Here is a 17,959-nt window from a genome sequence, read left to right as displayed (position 1 = left end):
TAGGAGGCTCCGTTGTTATTTGGGAAAAGAGTACCATAACAAATTTTATTTGGTAAAAAAAGTCTTTTATACTAACCCTTTTGAGCATTTTCCACAAATATTAAGAAAAGTTAGAAATATAAATAATGTACACACATTGTATATGAATATTACTAAGTTGAATAATTTATCTTATAAATAATAATGAATTTCGAAATTTAAAATAGAACTTATATTTAAGGACAAATTTTTTTTCCTTCTCAAATGATGCTTATATTTAAGGGCAGAGGTAGTAAAAGGTTGAAAATGATAATACAACAAAACTTTGTAGCCTTAGGTAAAACTTCTGAAATCTAGTGATTCTATTGTAATAATTTTGTTCTTTCAAAATTCCGTCATAATAATTTGTACGATATCATCATTATACAGGTGGAGGTGGCAAGTCTAGCAAAAGCCAGAAGCCAATACAATCTTCAGAATCTAACTCATCTTGGATTGCTAGGAAATGTAAACCTCCAGAAGCTTTCTTAGCTGCTTCCCAAGCTTCAGCTTCTTTAGTTGAGGTAGGACTTTTCTTATAGGTCGCATATACATACCGAGTCGAAATTCCAACTGAAAGAGTCAGGTTAGAGCGAGCAGTGTCCGTTTCAATGGAACAGAGCTCCAATCCATTCATAAAAGCTGTGACAGTAAATGGTGAGGGTTAATAAAAGTAAATGATAACTACAAGAAGCATACTTGATCATGATATAGCACACATTAATAATGTGTTTGAGTAAATAGCTTAATTTAGAGCTTATGTATAATGTAATTCTACAATCAAAGGAGGCATTTGGATAATCTATTTTCATTGTTTTCATAAGTTAGTTTAGGGTTTGTTGAAAAAAGCTCTATAAAGCACTTACTGAAGTGTTTATTGTCTATAAATTTTATTGAGAACACTGGTCCAGCTTTTTTGTCAACATTTATATACAAATTTAAAAGTTTTAATGTTAAAAATGTATGATAGCATCATAGGTATTTGCAGTTCTGTGCTGAATACTTTTGAGCTCAAGAAATGTTTTAATTCTTCAATAAATTTGTTGAAGGACTATGATAACTAATTAATTCAGTGCATAAAAGTCATTTTTAATACCTAGGTAATTTTTAATTATAGTTACAATGAATCTGTTGTGAAGAAAATAATATAATATATATGAACAAAATATGAAAACTGGAGTTTCTTACCTGATAATATTTTAGCACGAGAAGATGCAACAGCCAATCCTGGGATCAAGGTCTTCTCGTCGATTTCAATACCCAATAAATCAAGATCTAGCCCAGAACCGTATCCAAATCTTTCCTCTGAAGCTGAGGCCTCCGCTCGAACAGCTATAAAATAGGTCATTGAAATTAAGCTATGTATATATCTAAAGAAAACAATTTAAAGTATTAACATGCACAGCCTTGTACTAAAACAAGAGGAATATCATTTGACTTTCGAAAAATGAGAGAATTGTAATCTATGTAATGTAGCTATCAGTCTAAACTTCAAACCAGTGTAAGCAAAGTAAATGATCAATAAAATGAAAATGAAAATGAAAACACATGTGCAAGAGATGATATAAAAGTTGATGACTTTACCTGAGTAAGGTAACTGAACAAATGCCCATCTTTCCCCAAAAAGATCTTCTGGAAGTTTCGTCGCAAAAGGATTGTCTAATGGCAAAAGAGGCTTGGATCCCTTTTGAAATCCAGGATGTTTCGTGTATACAGTCTCATAGCGTTCCTCTAGCCATAAAAGTAATGACAAGCACTGAAAATGATCAAATGAAGCGTATAAAATATACACCGGTGCACCACTGAAAAGGAAGTAGAGTCACCAAAAGATTCAAATGTTTTATCTTTTACTTTTGTGCAACAAATGTCACTTAAAAACATTTCAAAGCTGATGTCAGGAAGGACCTTCCCCAATCCCCCACATTTCTAAAAATCTACACATGTTTCTGGAAGTGTACATCTGATCGACATATTTTGTCAGAAAGTGTACTTCTGGACTACACAAAATTTATGTTTTTTTCCGAATGTGTACATCCGAAGTCATGTTAGAAGGTGGGGAAAATTCCACCTATATTCTTATTACTTTATTGGTAAATTTGAATTTCGTGAAGCACTCTGGATTTTGTAAAAATGACCCATGTGCAGCTTGGTTTGACACAGCAACTAGAATTTCTGGTCTAAGAATATCAAAACCAACAGTCTAGATGAGTATGCTTTCCAATATTTTGGATGAAACATTAAGCTATATGTTACATGAATTCAAATGTAAAATTACTGATTTCAACAAGATGGGGCAAATATGGATCTTCTTTGTTTTTGGGAATTCTGACACATAATCAAACAACAAATTATGTGGCAATTTAAGATGTAAAAAGAAACAAGGGGGGAATAAACCAGATTTTTGGATGCTCTAACTTAACCAACACTTTGTAGTTAGCACCGGTCTACCAAACAGTGTTTGAAATTGCAGACCTCGTAATGTGATCAGCCACAATACAGCAGTCACAAAAACTGCATTATATTGCGACTACAAATCACCAGTGTGTTGCTTTATTATTAGCGCACTAGCAATTTTCCAAAGCATGTCAGCGCCAAAACAAAAAATAGTTGTTGAGCGTTTGGCATTTTCCGACGCCAATCCAAACAAACTAACATCGACCTACAACAGCTGCAATGCAACTACAATTACAAATTTCCCCCTTTCTACAAGGATGCCACATCACAATCAAATATCTACCCCTCCAACCTTATTTTTCCTTTATATAAATAGTTAAAGTGATTAAATTGAATATGGATTTTCAGGCTATACATTGTTAGTGTAAATAAGTTTTATACTGATATCAAATCAAAATCAACTATTTAGTGACATCACTCTGTATTTTCGAGTATATGGTATGACATGAAAATTGGAAGCTTCTCATTGGATGTCAGTGTAGAACTGATTTATTCTGACAATGCATGGCCATTAATCTCGTTCAATATTTATCAACTCCTTCCCTTTCATAAGTTAATTTGAGGGCATACATACATTCCACATTCCACAGAAAAGTACATATGGAACCTATTATTGGAACCTTCATCTAATGGTCAAGTTAAGTGCCCGTTTACTTCTTGTGTTTCATGTTTCCATTTCCACTGATAAAATAAAACATTAGAGAAGACAATATTGAAGATTTTGAAAATACGTTTTAAAAATAGATTGAATCTTTTTGAAAATTCACAAACTTTCAAAACATTATTTTCATTGTTTCCAAGCTTTTTGATCCCCTAAGCTTTTTGATCCAAGGTTTGGCATGCACGTTACAAGACCACTTAGTTTTATTGCCAATTAATGTCTCAGATTGTCAGTCATGAAGCAAACTAATTCATTTCTGTCGGCAAGGAAACCTATATAGTTTTCTGCTGAGCAATGAAATGTCAAATCCACGGCAGAATCAGAAACATACTCACCCGTTTACTGGGAAGAGCTCTTATGCCAAGCTCCTTACATGCTTTTGTAATAATTGTTTGCATCTGTGACCTACAATGCAACAGAAATACACTTCATCAATATTCCTTACTATAAATATAACATGTAAGTCATGTTATGTTTGGTGCATATTAAAAGTAAATAGAGCAGAACATAATAACTTATAGTACACTTTCATTCTTTTTTACCCATGTGAAATCCCTACATGTCTTAAAGACACCACACATGAACATACCTTTTCATAAGAAACTAAATGCAGAGAAAATAAATGAATGATTCTTATTTAAACTGAACCAAATTGCTTTCAGACAATATTCTTAGATTTTAGACCTGACTCAACTCCACAAAACTGATTGGCAAGGTGAGCATTGCACACACTTTATAAACTCTATTTAGGCCACGTCACTAATCAACACGGGACATGTTTTTTTATCCAATAAATACAAAAGACGTAGTTGAGTAGATGACGTATGGTGTCCTATGGTGAGGGCTTAGTAGTAGTACCACACATGTAATCGTCGCTCTAACGAAGTATTGCTTTTCCAATTTAGTCTCTAACGTATATAAAAATAGTAAGTAACTGCTAAAATATATGAAATCATTCGTTTTAGTCCCTAAAGTATATGAAAACTCATCGTATTAGTTTGTAGCATCTTTTTTTTTTTAGGGATAGTCCCTGGCATCTCAACAACAAGGAATACAGTGACAACTTCATATACTTTAAAGACTAATTATTTTTATATACTTTGGGAATTAAATTAAGGGTTTACTCTCACCCTACAAGTGTAACAACTAACAAAAAGTATCTAATAGAATAAGTAACCACTTGCAGGGTTTGAAATAAAGTTTTGCAGCCAAAATCTAGGCCGTGGCATAATGGTTTTTTATATTTATGAAACTGCAACGCAACCACGATTGAAGCTTCATCAGTCACATTTGACTGTGATTCTCCGTAACATTAAGGACCGCAACCACTATTTAAAACCACGACTGCCAATGAATAAGTAAACAATAACTACAAAAAAACTATTTTGTATAAGCTAACATAAGCTAGCTATTCTACAGCAAACTATAAAATAGAGTTAAATTGTTTTCATAAACTGTCTTGAAGAACTTATAAATATAAGTTGAAAAAAGTTTATGAAAAAAGGCATAAGCTGTTTTCAAAAGTTCTCCCAAACAGTTTGACAAAACTTATGTCAATAAATAAGCTCAAATAAGTCAATCTAAACAGGTCCATAGCTAATCAGTTTACTGAAAAGAAGCTAAAAACAACTTATGGACATTTCATAAGTATATTTTTTTTTAGGAAGCTAAATTACCCCACCCAAATTGGCACTAGAAGGAATCGAACATGAAACCGCACTCCCAGGTCCCAAGCCAATACCACCGGGCCAACCCAAGTGGGTTTTAACATTTCTTGTTTACATAAGTTCTCACAAACAATCTCAGAGTGCTTATGCACGTACATAAGCTCAAATAAGTCAACCCAAACAGCCAGTAACATAAACAATAAGTAGTAAAAGTAATGAATTTACCTAAAGAAGCGAATGTTTCTAGGCACAGGTAGATCCAAGTCATCACAAATAGCAACAATAGAATCCTTGAGAGTGATACTATTAATAACATTATTAGGAAAATACTTAGTATATTGAAGTGAAAGAGATTTATCACAAACAACAAGCTCCCAAAGTTTCTTCCCTCTAGCATCAAGAATTGGTCTAGAACAAAAATCCAACTCCCAGCTTAATATACTGTCAGGATCAGCTTCTGGGTCAAGATAACATGTTTCAGCAGTTGGGTCTTCTTTCTCTTCTTCTTCTTCTTCTTCTTCTTCAATGTCTTTCTGTGTTGTTGTTGTTGATGATGTTTCTGAGACAGAAGATATTTGGAGTTTAAGGAAGTGGTTTTTGTTGGAGGAAAATGGGAATTTGATGATGGGTTTTGAAGAGGAGAGTTTGGTGGTGATGATGGGGTTTGTGTAGTTGAAAGATGGGGTTTTGATTCTTGTGGAGTTGAAGCTTAGAGTAGCCATGGTTATGGTTATGGTTATGGCTATGCTATGTGTGTAACTGATTTGTGGGTGAGGTAGTTATCTACTGCCACATGTTTTATTCTTTGTGGGTTGTGAGTAAACTATACTCCTTGCATACGATTCAAATATTTAACATACCTTTTTATATATAAGAAAAAAAAAATTAATAGAACATTAATATAATGTTGATAATTTTCATTTAATATCTTTTACATATTTGATAATATTAATAATGTAATTATTTTTTATATGATTTCCTCAATGTTACGTGACTCATACGAAAACACGGGTCTATTATTAGTTAAGCTAATAAAAAGGTACACATAAGAAAAATAGTAGTGTGGGTCCACTTTAATATAATCAAAATTCAAATTCATATTCATATTCATATTTTTTTTTCTATTTTTTATTCACATTTTCATTAACATTTAGTTTTAAACCATATTATAAATTATAACATATAAAACAACACAAAATAAAACTAAAACGAGTGAAAAATTACTCAAAGTCGATAAAATATGATTATTTAAAAATGAATTTTATATTCTAAGTTATAAAATTGGTGGATTCTGGGGTGAGGGTCCAATTAAGTCCCTCACTGGTGGACCACTATTAAGAGGCGTCAGATTAATCAAATTACACACATCTTGTTGTACACCATCTACACTATATCACAAATATCTTCTCTCTTGCCAGTAAAAACCATGGCTCTAAGGTCAGGTTATTTTCACAACCATTTCTGGGTTAAAAATTGATGTGAAACACAATCTCTCGTCCATCCACACAAACGAAAATTCAGTCCCTTATTCCATGGCAAAATTTTACAAATTCCAGATTTTTCCCATTATGCTTCAATGGTAAAATTGAAAACTGTATCTTCACTATCAAGCATGCAACCCAATGGAAGATTAATTTTCTGAAAAATCTGAAGACCCCAAATGTCTGATATCAACTTCCCATGTTAAAGTCAAGGGTCTAAAATGTGAACTACGAATCATTTGATATTGCATTCTATTTTGGCAGAATCAAATTTCTAACCAAAAAACAGAATAAGTAACATCAAAATTAAAAAGAAATAAAAGAGAAGTTACAGGTAAAGAAGTAATTGGGTGGGGAAGGAGTTGTTCCCCCTTTTTTAACATATATGATCTGAAGGAAATAGAGCAGAGAATGGAATTGTAATTCAGTGTATACAGTGTATAATAAGAATTGTGTATTTGATTAATCAAATGACTCTTAATTATTGTTAAGATGGTCCACCGGTGAGGGACTTAATTGAACCCTCACCCGAGAATCCACTTATAAAATTAATAACAAAATATTTAAATTTAATATCAGTGACATTTAAATTACAAATAAATGCTTGTTTTCCTTGAATGGTGTTTTAAAATTAGTAGATATCGTAAAAATATTTATTTATGTCAAAATAGATATTGTAGTGCATATTTAATTATTAAGGGATGAGGTTGTAATTCAAGCATCTCATGGGGGAGGGGGGGTATAACTTTTATTTTTCAAGGGAGGGGAGTGTATATTTTAACTTAAGAGGGGATGAAAGTGTAATTCAAGCTTCTTTTAGGGGAAGGGAGTATAATTTACTCTATCTTATTTCATCCCAAAATATATACGCATCGATTAATTTCTTTCTTGAATTTTTTGAAATAGTTAATAGGTCCTTGAATTTTAAAGATGTCGATCGAATTAATCTCTTCGTCAAGTCTCGCCGTTAATAATATTGATGTGTCACATTATGCGTTGTTGTGGAGTTTCAAGTCACTTTCCATGTGTACAGAGACAAATTTGATCGAAAAAATATGATTGTTTTTTTATACTTTTTTTTAAAACGAATGTCACTACAAATTATTATACTATCAAATCGATACTTGAATTATTCATTAAAAATCAGGCTGGTCTGTAAATTATGACACTCTTTATCAAATCAATCCTTGAATTATTTAACTTATTTATCAATTTGATCCCTAATACTATTTGTCATACTCCAATAGGAAGGGTACACTATCAAATAAATGTTAAACACTAAAGAAATGTGTTTAAGAGAGTAAATAGTAAATTTCGAACATTTAAGTTGCAACTGGGCACAATCATAATAAGTTGCATTTTCTATTGAAGCATAGAGGTGAGAAAAACACAATCATAATAACTCTGATTGTAGAAGTATATTTCTTGTGTGATTAAGAAAATGAAGTTTCTTACTGTGTGTTTGAGAAATTATAATCTTGTGTGATTAATGTGAAAAGAGATTGTGTTTACACTTGATATACAATTAGAGGTGTAATAAATTTAAGTTCAATGACTTCTGAATACTTAAGAAATTCTAAGATATGAAATTTGTAAGAATTTCTCTAAGTGTTTGTGTGTTGTGTAATTTGACAGAGTAAGGACACCTGTTAAATGATGGAAGTCCTGTTGTTTTTCTTAAATTGTTCAGGTCTTTATATAGGAGAGAATGAGAGAGTTGTTGTTGAAGAAGTGTCAATGCATCAAACGAGTCCTTGAGAAACTTGATCAGAGACATAGAAACTTTTCCTCAAATGGATAATGTCGTTGAGTAGTCATTTGAATTTCTGCTTCCTCAAATGGATAGTGTCAATGCATCATTTAAATGTCGTTGAGAAACTTGATCAGAGACATTTGATCTTTAGACGCTTCTTAGAGAGAATCCTCTTTTGATCAAGATGTTGACTTTCTGCTTGACCATTCTTTAGATCTTGTTCAAATTCTTATAATCTTCTCTTTTGATTCAGATGTTGTCTTATACATTTAGAGTTTTGATGTTTCATAACCAAAACTTGGCTTAAGGATTAGAATTTAATTATATGGTCTGCAAACTTGAACACATTAGCATATCTAATTGTTCTTTTATACATTGTTATCATCAAAACTTTAGGGACATTGTTCAAAACTCATTTTGGTTAAACATCCACTTATTATCATAGTTTATGCACATAGAACTCACAACATGCTCTACTACTATGGGTTAGAATGCATATATAATTGCATCTTATTAATTTTCTATAAGATAAGTTTTTGCTCGTTGCAAAGCAATTTTTATATTGATATATGATCAAGTATAATTACGTAATATCAAGTGATCCTACATGAGATGAGAAACAATGACTGCCATGGGGAATCAAAGGAACCTTGTTATATTGGTGGAATTGTAAAACTTTAAATAGGAAGTGACAATGAAAAGGCAATAGAAAACAAGGAACGATAAGGTAGTGAAGAAACTGGTTAGAGGAATCCCTTATTTTATTTTAGGCTTCTAGTAGAAATAGGAGGTTCCTTTTTAGCGTTACATTACAGCTCTTATGACTGAAATAACTCATATCTTTTTGTTTCAGAATTAGGGCTTGCATGATCCTGGGCTTACACATCTAAGTACACATGCATAGGCTCATGTATATTAACCTCACATTTCTTTTTTTCCAAAACACCATTCAGAAGTCCTAGAATTTACTAAGTTCCCCAAAACACACTAAAAATCAATAAATATCATAAATACTGTGTACAATAATTTCATGTCTAAATTGCAGAAAATTAATAAGATATAATGATCTATGTATGTATGTATGTATGCATGTATTCATTCTAACCCATAGTAGTATAACTAGTTGTCAGTTTCATGTGCATAAACTAGGATAATAAGTGAAAAATGCAACTTACTCTGATTGTGACTAGTTGCAACTTAAGTGTTGGAAAAAAAAAATTTATTTACTCTCTTAAACATATTATTTTAGTTTTTAACATTTATCTGACTTTGTCAGGGATTATATTGTTATATAAGATAAATAATTCAGGGATCGATTTGATTTTGAGTGACATAACTCAAGGATCGATTTGACAGTGTATCAATTTGTAATGACTTTTGTAATGATCGTTCTTGTACGCGTGGAAGTTGACATTGAACTCTACGTCAGCACCGTTAATAGTAGGGGTGTTCGCGGTGCGGCTTGGTTCGGTTTTAAGCATAAAAGTCATCCAAACCACGAGATAATTAAGCATGCGACTTGATTTGGTTAGGTTGATTTTTAAAAAGTCATCCAAACCAAACCAATACGGCTTGGATTGGTTCAGTTGGTGCGGTTTATCGCGAGATAAAAAAATTACATTAACTCTAATATTGCGAACTTGATACAAAATAAACATAGGACATTTTATTTTGTTGTTTACATGATATAATATAAATATACATGAATTGCATAGATCTTAAACATTTATTTTCAATACCAACAATATATTGTTCTGACTTAATATAGTCATGTATTATGTATATCATAAATTGCAGAGCATACCACCAAAGTTATGTGGGTAACTCCGTCATCCAGAAATAACATTAGAGTTCAATGTATCATGTGGCATTAGAGTGCGACTTTTTAAAATGAAACTCATCGGTCAGACAACCATTCACTAACACTGATGCTGTAGCAGTTGTAACACACTCCATAATCCAACCACGCCACTTAGTTGGAAAATTCATTTTAATTATCACCTCATCTAAGTAACCCCAATCCACCGAGTCATACGCCTTTTCAAAATCCACTTTAAACATAAGTAACTCTTTATCATTACGCTTCGCATCATCTACTAATTCATTTGCTATCAGAATACCATCCAAAATCTGTCTACCTTTTATAAAAGCAGACTGAGAAGCAGACACCACACTTCCAACCACCATTCTCAAATGATTAGCCAAGACTTTAGATAAAATTTTATAAACACTACTCACCAAGGCTATAGGACGAAAATCTGCCACCCTTTGAGGACTTTCAACCTTTGGAATCAAAGCTATGAAAGAAGAATTAAGGCCTTTAGTTAACTTACCATGATGGTAAAACTCCGCAAAAAAATTCAATAAGTCAATCTTTAATATTTCCCAAAAGTCTTTGAAGAACCCCAAATTAATACCATCTGGTCCGGGACATTTGAAACTATCACAATCCCACACCGCTACTTTAATTTCTTCCAACAAGAAAGGTTTGATGAGATCGGCCCCTTCCGACATAGACAACAATTTAAAAACCAAACCTCCCATATCTGGCCGCGGCTGTGCACCCCTTTTGAAGTTGTTTTGAAAATGTTGAAAGATCAACTGACGCACAGGCTCCACTCCTTCAATACTACCACCATCAGATGCCAAAGAAATGATAGAGTTCGACCTTCTCCTGGAAGACATGATACCATGAAAAAACTTAGAATTAGCGTCGCCTTCCTTCAACCAATTAATCCTTGATTTCTGCCACTGCATACTAACTTTTGTATATACATATATGCGGTGCGACTTTTTGATATATATATATATATATATATATATATATATATATGCGGGCTGGGCATTAGAGTGCCCATGCCCGTTAAAGTTTGCGGGTAATTACCCGAGCCCGTCCCCATACCCATAAGTGCGGGTATTTACCCGTCCATTGCGGGTATTTTTTGCGGGTGCCCGATGGACTTGGGTTGAATTGCCATCTCTAGGTCAAGGTCTAAGCCATTAAATTTTGTTAGCAATAATCACACATAAAAATTAGTTTCATCAAAACATATGACTACCAAAATAAAATTCTACTATTTTTAAGTTTGTATATTTTCCAGCTCTTCAAAATGTTTGTAATTGGAAGGTATGAATCTTTTATGTTGTTCCTTAATTTGGGATATGAGGTTCCAGGAGGAAAACACTTTCACTTAAATTCGACCATATTCAACCATGTTTTAGAACGTGCGTAACAGAGTAATTTATTAGTATAGATTAAAAATTTCGATGTCAAACTAAGCAGTGATAAAAAATATAAAAAATGGGCATGGATCATCCATGGCAAAACCGAAAGATGATTTACTCTCCAAAATGAATTAGTGTATTTCATAACATTGTTCTTCTAAAAGCTCATCTATCTTTTTATGTACCAAAATTTCACTGCAGAATTTTACAAATTAAGTGAATAGATTACCACGCACAGAGAAAGGATAATCCAGAAAACTGTTCATAAGGATAGAAAAGTAACTCTACTTCAATAATTGCATTTCGTGTGAGTCTTATTTTTTGGCAATTTTTAGTATTTTCCAATGGAAAAAAAATTCGATTTACACAAAACACTAACAATGAATCTGATCACAAGAAAACAATATTAGAATCAATTACTAGTCAAGCATCAAATTGCATGTTATATACCTATCATGTATCTATGGAATTTCTTTTGCAGCAGTAACAGGGTGCAAATTAGTTTATCCTAAAAAAATAAAGAAAATGCTATTTACACAAATAGTTAATCCAAATGAACCCTTCACTCATCTGCAACAGCCAGATTGTACTTTCTTGCCAAAGTATGGGCAGTTTTGTCACCCATAATGCCATCTATCATCCTAAACTTTTTGTAATGTACTTTAAGAGTTTCAGCCTGCTGGGCTGCCAACTTCTCTTCTTCTTTTAGCAGCACCTAAAAAAAATGCATGCAAATAAACACACTTAGAATAATAACTTAACACAGAATCTCTCATAGAATACATCAACAAACATAATTTTAATCCGTGGCAGTACATGAGTTAATATAAAGTGTTGCTAAATAGTGGCTTTAGCTACAATATAGCACTATAGGGCAGTGGAATTTGAATAAACCGTTATAATCTGCGATCCGGATTGACAACAATGCTTTTAATGATTTAACAAGTCAGTTTGGCACCACAGAGGTGACTAGATGATCTTCCATACAAATTAAAATAAGAGTGTGTGTAATCTACTACGAAGCAATAACATTTAGAGTTCAAACTTATATACTATCAACTGTTAAAAAATATGAAAAAAGTGAGTTCTTCAGCCAGAAGAAGTAAAAGGATGCATTTTGATTTCAGTTTTTGCATCAGTAACATACAATTTTTTTTTAGAGGGAGGGTTTTTTTTTTACTTCAACTCTCCCACAACAAACACATTTTAAACATGAGTGTTTCCTTCCAGTAATTTCCTCTCACAGAACAATGTCAGGGTATGGATTATATAGAGCAAACTGGCTTCACATGACATATGGTAGTGATAAAACAAATCAACCGATGTAACAACCAGTTTCTTGAAAATAAATAAAATAAATTATCACAATCCTGTATTAACAAATCAACCGATGATCCAAACAGTTTTTTGAGTTCCACCTCCTCGTAGAATTTGAAATCCATAGTTTCTGATATTTTTGATATGAAAAGACCATTTTTTTTCCATCTCGACATTTTGCCTATTTAAAATTTTGTACCTAAAGTTTTCTGTTATTTTGATTTCACCCTAAGCTCTCTTATCATCAGTATAAGTGATAAAGACTATGTGCTAATGGTCTAAAAGAAATCCAGCATCACTAGGTACATCACCATTTCCACCGGCTGCTCCCTCAAACTTACTAGTAAGTTTTATACTTGCAATAAACATGCTTAAGGTTACTACTAACTGCTATTCCGTTAGAAAAAAATGTAGTTGGACATTCATATGTTCAACATCTACTTCTAGAGGCTTACTCTGCAGATCGAATAAGTTATTGGAATAGTAATAGCAATAAGAGAAAGAAAAATATGATTATTAGGAATGAACTTACTCTGTGCATGAGTGCTATTTCTGAAGAATGTTTACGTGTAAGATTCTTCAGCTCCACTGCCACCTCAAAGTCAGGGTCACTTTGCTCCAACCAACAACACTTCATCTTTCTCTTCGGCTTCATTGGCCGATCATCAAACATTTCCATTACAGCAGGACGAGCTCTTACAGGCCGTGGCATCCCTGACATCATGAAAGGATACTGCTTAATCATTGCTATCACTTCCTTGACCTTCTTGGCAGAATCCAATTCCACCAATGCACATTGTGGCATGCTGCTTGGTCCTAGAGAGTTGGGGATAAACTTGACACTTTTCACAGATGCAAACTGGTCAAGCGCAGTTCTAATCACGGATTCCGTGACTTGTGGAGACATGTTGTCAATGTACACTGTCCTTTGAACTTTCTCTTCAAATGCAGCATAATCTTCAGCTGATGATTCCATGTATCAAGTGAATGAAACCTAAGAATAAAAAATTTCTTATGTTAGGGCTAAAGTGAATGAAACTAAACATTATGTGGTAAGAGTCCAAAAAGGAAAATAAACTTAATGTTGCAAGGGATGAGAATGATACAATGGATGAGAGATTGCGTAAGACAATATAGGATTAGAAATACAATTATAAAGAAAAATTTGAGATAAACCTCATAGTAGAGAAGATGGTAGAATCTCCTCTTAGATGATTTGGAACATGGACATATATTGAGAAGACCTATAAAAGTACCAGTAGAGAGAATAGACCAGATATACTATATTCTAATAGCTAGTTCGAAGTAGATAAAGACAAAAGAAAACTACGGGTCAAACCATTGAGAGAAATTTAAAGGTAAATGGTCTATCTTGATCTAATTGATAACAGGATAAAAGAAAACAGATATCAGAATCATTTCCCCATTATCCCAGAAACAAGTCATTAGCATGCACAAAAGCTTAAGGTCTTAAAAAGATAATTAGCCGTCTTCACAACTCGTAAGCCATTTTATAAAGTGTAAAACAATATAATGTCTCTGAAATTCATAACTTCTGAGCTAATGTAGAAATGACTGAATCATACCAAATGCAGAGAAATGAACTTTAGTTTGAACAAAATCCCATGTTCATTGCCAAGAGTTCCAGAGAAAAATTTATACATGCTTTGTAACAGTAAAAAACACAGAATCAAAGCTACAGTTTACATGAAACTTCGAACCAATCATAAGACACAATAGAACTTTTTAAGAATATATCAATTTTTATCTATGTAGCACATACACCAGACACGACACCATACACCATAGTTAAAACTTGAAAAAATGAATTAATTGAATGTATCACATATGGCTGTGTCCTGCCGGTTCCATTAGAAGTGTCGGTGCTACAATGGTTTCTATTCAATATTCAAGCAATGATTCTAATAGCTAGTTCGAGGTAGATGAAGACAAAATAAAACTACGGATCAAACCATTGAGAGAAATTTAAAGGTAAATGGTCTATCGTTTCTTGACCTAATCGATAACAGGATAAAAGAAACAAGTTCAGATATCAGAATCATTTCCCCGTTATCCCAGAAACAAGCCATTAGCATGCACAAAAGCTTAAGGTCTTAAACAGATAATTCGCCGTATTCACAGCTCGCAAGCCATTTTATAAAACGTAAAACAATATAATGTCTCTCAAATTCATAACTCTGAGCTAATGTGGAAATGACTGAATCATACCAAATGCAGAGAAGTGAACTTATTTTGAACAAAATCCCATGTTCATTGCTAAGAGTTCCAGAGAAAAAATTATACATGCGTTGTAACAGTAAAAAAACGCAGATCAAAGCTCAAGTTTACATGAAACTTCGAACCAATCACAAGACATTATAGAACTTGTTAAGAATATATCAATTTCTATATATGTAGCACAGACACCAGGCCCGACACTGACATGTTAAAATTTGAAAAAATGAATTAATCGAATGTATCACATATGTCCATGTCCTGCCAGTTCCATCTGAAGTGTCGGTGTTACAGTGATTTATATTCAACATTCAGGCAATGGTTCTAAATTGCAATCAGCAACAGCAATATTAAAAGTTTTAGATATCTACTCAATAGCATTGCAGCTTCGGTCTCATCGGCCACAATTTGCCACAATATCATGATTCAAGGAGTAACCATGACCGCAATATCATGATTCACAGAGTAAAGTGATCGCAATTTAGACCCATGACTTGTCAAGAATACAAACAATGCATTATGAACAATCCTCTATGAATTGAATCCAAATGCAACAACAAGCCGAAGAACTTATACAATGTTTAATTTGAAAAATCAATCAATAAAAAAATTACAACTAGGTAAACCATTCATAGAAAATCCAAAATTCAATTTAAGAGACAAAAATCCTGAACATTCAAAACCCCTAAATTAAGATACACATATATAGAGTTATACGTAAAACCGCAATTTTCAAAATTTGAATGCAATGTGCGAAGCTAGAATCCTCAGTCGCGTCAGTTTAGCGCCGTACGGAGAATGGAGCTCTCCGGCAAGTCGGGGACGGGAATCGCGGAGGAATCGTATCCGCGGGTGATACAGGAGAAGAAAAGGAAATTACGAAAATGGAGAAAGATGAACCTGGACGAGTTTGTTGGGTTTCCCGGTGGCCGGCGACCTACTCCGATGGATTTTCCGGCGAGTTGGTTACTGTTTCCGTGTTTAGAATTTTCTTATCAAGCTTTTTAGAAAAGAAAAATGATTGACTTTTTTTCTTCATGAAAAAGGACTCATGGTGACAAGTTGTTAATTAACGTGACACAAAAAATAAATTTCAACGGAAAACATATAAGTAAAGTAAATATATTTTTAAACTAGGGCTTATTTGTCAATCCAAAAAAGTAATATATTTCTCTTTTCTATATTTCTCTTCTTTCTCTCTTATACCAAACAACCCATCAAATTCATCTTATTTCTCACTTATTTCTCTCTTCTCAAACTCTCTCTCAATTATTTCTCTCTTCACAATTTCTCTCGTAAATCAAACACACCATTAATGACTATACTCATATGCATAACCTAACTTACCTAAGTGTGAAAAGTGTATAACTACCAAGTACCAACTCAAATTGTACTTCATCATAAAAACTTGTAGACACTTTTATATATTTAAATTACGATGGAAGTGCTAATATGTGCCCTCGAAGTATAAGTTAAAAAAATTAAAGATAGAAATATTTTGTTAGAAATTGTGCATTCAAGATTCTGAAAATTTTAAATCTTATCTTTTCAAAACATAATTTATAATTCAATTCCATTCCATTTTTATTTTTACCTTATATCTTTAAGGCACAAGTTAACACTACCCAAATTCTAATACTCTAACATTGTTCTACTTTTTTTTACATACTAACATCGATGGAGCTAGACAATATTCAATATTTTTGTAACTAAAAAAAAATCTTACTCATTACGATAGAGAGAGTAATTTGTTTTCATATGAAAATATGATAAACTACGTCAAATTTTGTTAGCCTTGTTAATAAAGATTTCTATATTCTTATTTTTAATCATTAAAAAGACTATTATCATGAATGTTTAATACAAAATAAAATAATATTTTCACAACTAAAAGTAATAGACAACAACACAAAAAACTGAAACACATACCATTATTTTATGTAATATAGAACTCACACATTTTAAATCTGAAGAAGTGGTTGGATTATGGAGTGTGTTACAACTGCAACAGCATCAGTGTTAGTGAATGGTTGTCCGACCGATGAGTTTCATTTTGAAAGAGAACTCCGTCAAGGGGATCCTCTTTCCCCTTTTTTGTTTGTGTTAGCTGCTGAAGGCCTTGATGTGATGATGTCTGCGGTTGGTTCAAACGGTTTGTTTACACCTTATACAGTTGGCACGCAGGTTTCTGTGTCTGTGTCTCATCTTTAGTTTGCTGACGACACTCTTTTGATTGGTGTTAAGTCTTGGGCCAATGTTAGAGCAATGAAGGCTGTTTTATTGTTATTTGAAGCTGTTTCAGGACTGAAAGTAAATTTCCACAAAAGTATGTTGTTTGGAGTGAATATTAATGAGTCTTGGTTACATGAGGCAGCGGTGGTTATGCATTGTAGGCATGGTCGGTTACCTTTTACTTATTTAGGCTTGCCTATTGGTGGGGATCCTCGTAAACTTCTATTTTGGTACCATGTGGTTGAGAGAATTCGTAGGCGGCTGTTCGGGTGGAAGTCAAAAAATTTATCGTTGGGTGGTCGGTTAGTTCTGCTAAAGTCCGTTCTGTCGTCGATTTCGATTTATTTCCTTTCTTTCTTCAAAGCTCCCTCCAGTATCATTTCTTCCCTTGATTCTATTTTTATTAATTTTTTTTGGGGTGGTAGTGAGGATTCTAGGAAAATTTCTTGGATTAAATGGGATAATATTTGTTTGAAAAAGGAGAATGGAGGTTTGGATGTGAAAAGATTACGGGAGTTCAATTTGTCTTTATTAGGAAAGTGGGTGTGGAGGGTTTTCGAGGATAGGGGAAGTTTATGGAACGTGGTGTTGCGTGCGAAATACGGAGAGTTTGGGGGGAGGGTGCGGTTTTGTGAGGGTGTTGGATCGATTTGGTGGTGTCAGTTAAACCAAGTTAGAGATGGTGTGGGGTTGGTTGAGTCTACGTGGTTGGTTGATAACATAGTCAGGAAGGTAGGTGATGGGAGTACCACATTGTTTTGGGAGGATTCTTGGTTGTTAAATGTTCCTCTGTCAGTGGCTTTCTCTAGACTTTATGAGTTGTCAGAAAATAAAGGTGTGACGGTGGGGGGGATGTTTTTGTTAGGATGGGGGGTCGATGGGGGTGCTTGGAGGTGGAGACGGAGATTATTTGCAT

At 33.3% G+C, this 17,959-nt stretch overlaps 2 protein-coding genes across 3 annotated transcripts; both read right to left on the bottom strand.

The window, feature by feature from the left end:
• Positions 1–292: 292 nt before the first annotated feature.
• LOC11443810 (protein TAB2 homolog, chloroplastic) lies at positions 293–5,647 on the bottom strand. Its single transcript, XM_003599215.4, has 5 exons — positions 5,026–5,647; positions 3,469–3,538; positions 1,603–1,774; positions 1,207–1,350; positions 293–660 (listed from the first exon to the last, which is right to left on the bottom strand). Exons 1-5 carry the CDS (start codon positions 5,520–5,522, stop codon positions 401–403), a joined length of 1,143 nt encoding a protein of 380 aa, XP_003599263.1. The 5' UTR covers positions 5,523–5,647; the 3' UTR covers positions 293–400.
• Positions 5,648–11,620: 5,973 nt separating this feature from the next.
• On the bottom strand, positions 11,621–15,865 carry LOC11446796 (uncharacterized). Of its 2 annotated transcripts, none has more exons than XM_024778030.2 (3): positions 15,712–15,865; positions 13,109–13,570; positions 11,621–11,974 (listed from the first exon to the last, which is right to left on the bottom strand). In XM_024778030.2, exons 2-3 carry the CDS (start codon positions 13,550–13,552, stop codon positions 11,822–11,824), a joined length of 597 nt encoding a protein of 198 aa, XP_024633798.1. In that variant the 5' UTR covers positions 13,553–13,570; positions 15,712–15,865; the 3' UTR covers positions 11,621–11,821. The 2 variants fall into 2 exon arrangements, with proteins under 2 accessions (XP_024633798.1, XP_003599262.1); XM_003599214.4 differs by lacking the exon at positions 15,712–15,865 and adding an exon at positions 13,753–15,697.
• Between the last annotated feature and the right edge of the window lie 2,094 nt (positions 15,866–17,959).

This window comes from Medicago truncatula, chromosome 3 (assembly GCF_003473485.1).
Source record: "Medicago truncatula cultivar Jemalong A17 chromosome 3, MtrunA17r5.0-ANR, whole genome shotgun sequence".
In the NCBI taxonomy this organism is placed as follows: domain Eukaryota; kingdom Viridiplantae; phylum Streptophyta; class Magnoliopsida; order Fabales; family Fabaceae; genus Medicago; species Medicago truncatula.
Note: the sequence above shows the minus strand (reverse complement) of the source record. Positions and strands in the feature narration are given on the sequence as shown.

What these genes read in the sequence shown, in the direction of transcription:
- LOC11443810 (XM_003599215.4), bottom strand. Translation starts at nt 5,522, where the DNA reads ATGGCTACTCTAAGCTTCAACTCCACAAGAATCAAAACCCCATCTTTC. An exon ending in GAGCTCTTCCCAGTAAACGG is followed by an intron (nt 1,775 to 3,468) that starts GTGAGTATGTTT and finishes GATCATTTTCAG; the next exon opens with TGCTTGTCATTACTTTTATG. An exon ending in TCGTGCTAAAATATTATCAG is followed by an intron (nt 661 to 1,206) that starts GTAAGAAACTCC and finishes TTACTGTCACAG; the next exon opens with CTTTTATGAATGGATTGGAG.
- LOC11446796 (XM_024778030.2), bottom strand. Translation starts at nt 13,552, where the DNA reads ATGGAATCATCAGCTGAAGATTATGCTGCATTTGAAGAGAAAGTTCAA. An exon ending in AAATAGCACTCATGCACAGA is followed by an intron (nt 11,975 to 13,108) that starts GTAAGTTCATTC and finishes CATTTTTTTTAG; the next exon opens with GTGCTGCTAAAAGAAGAAGA.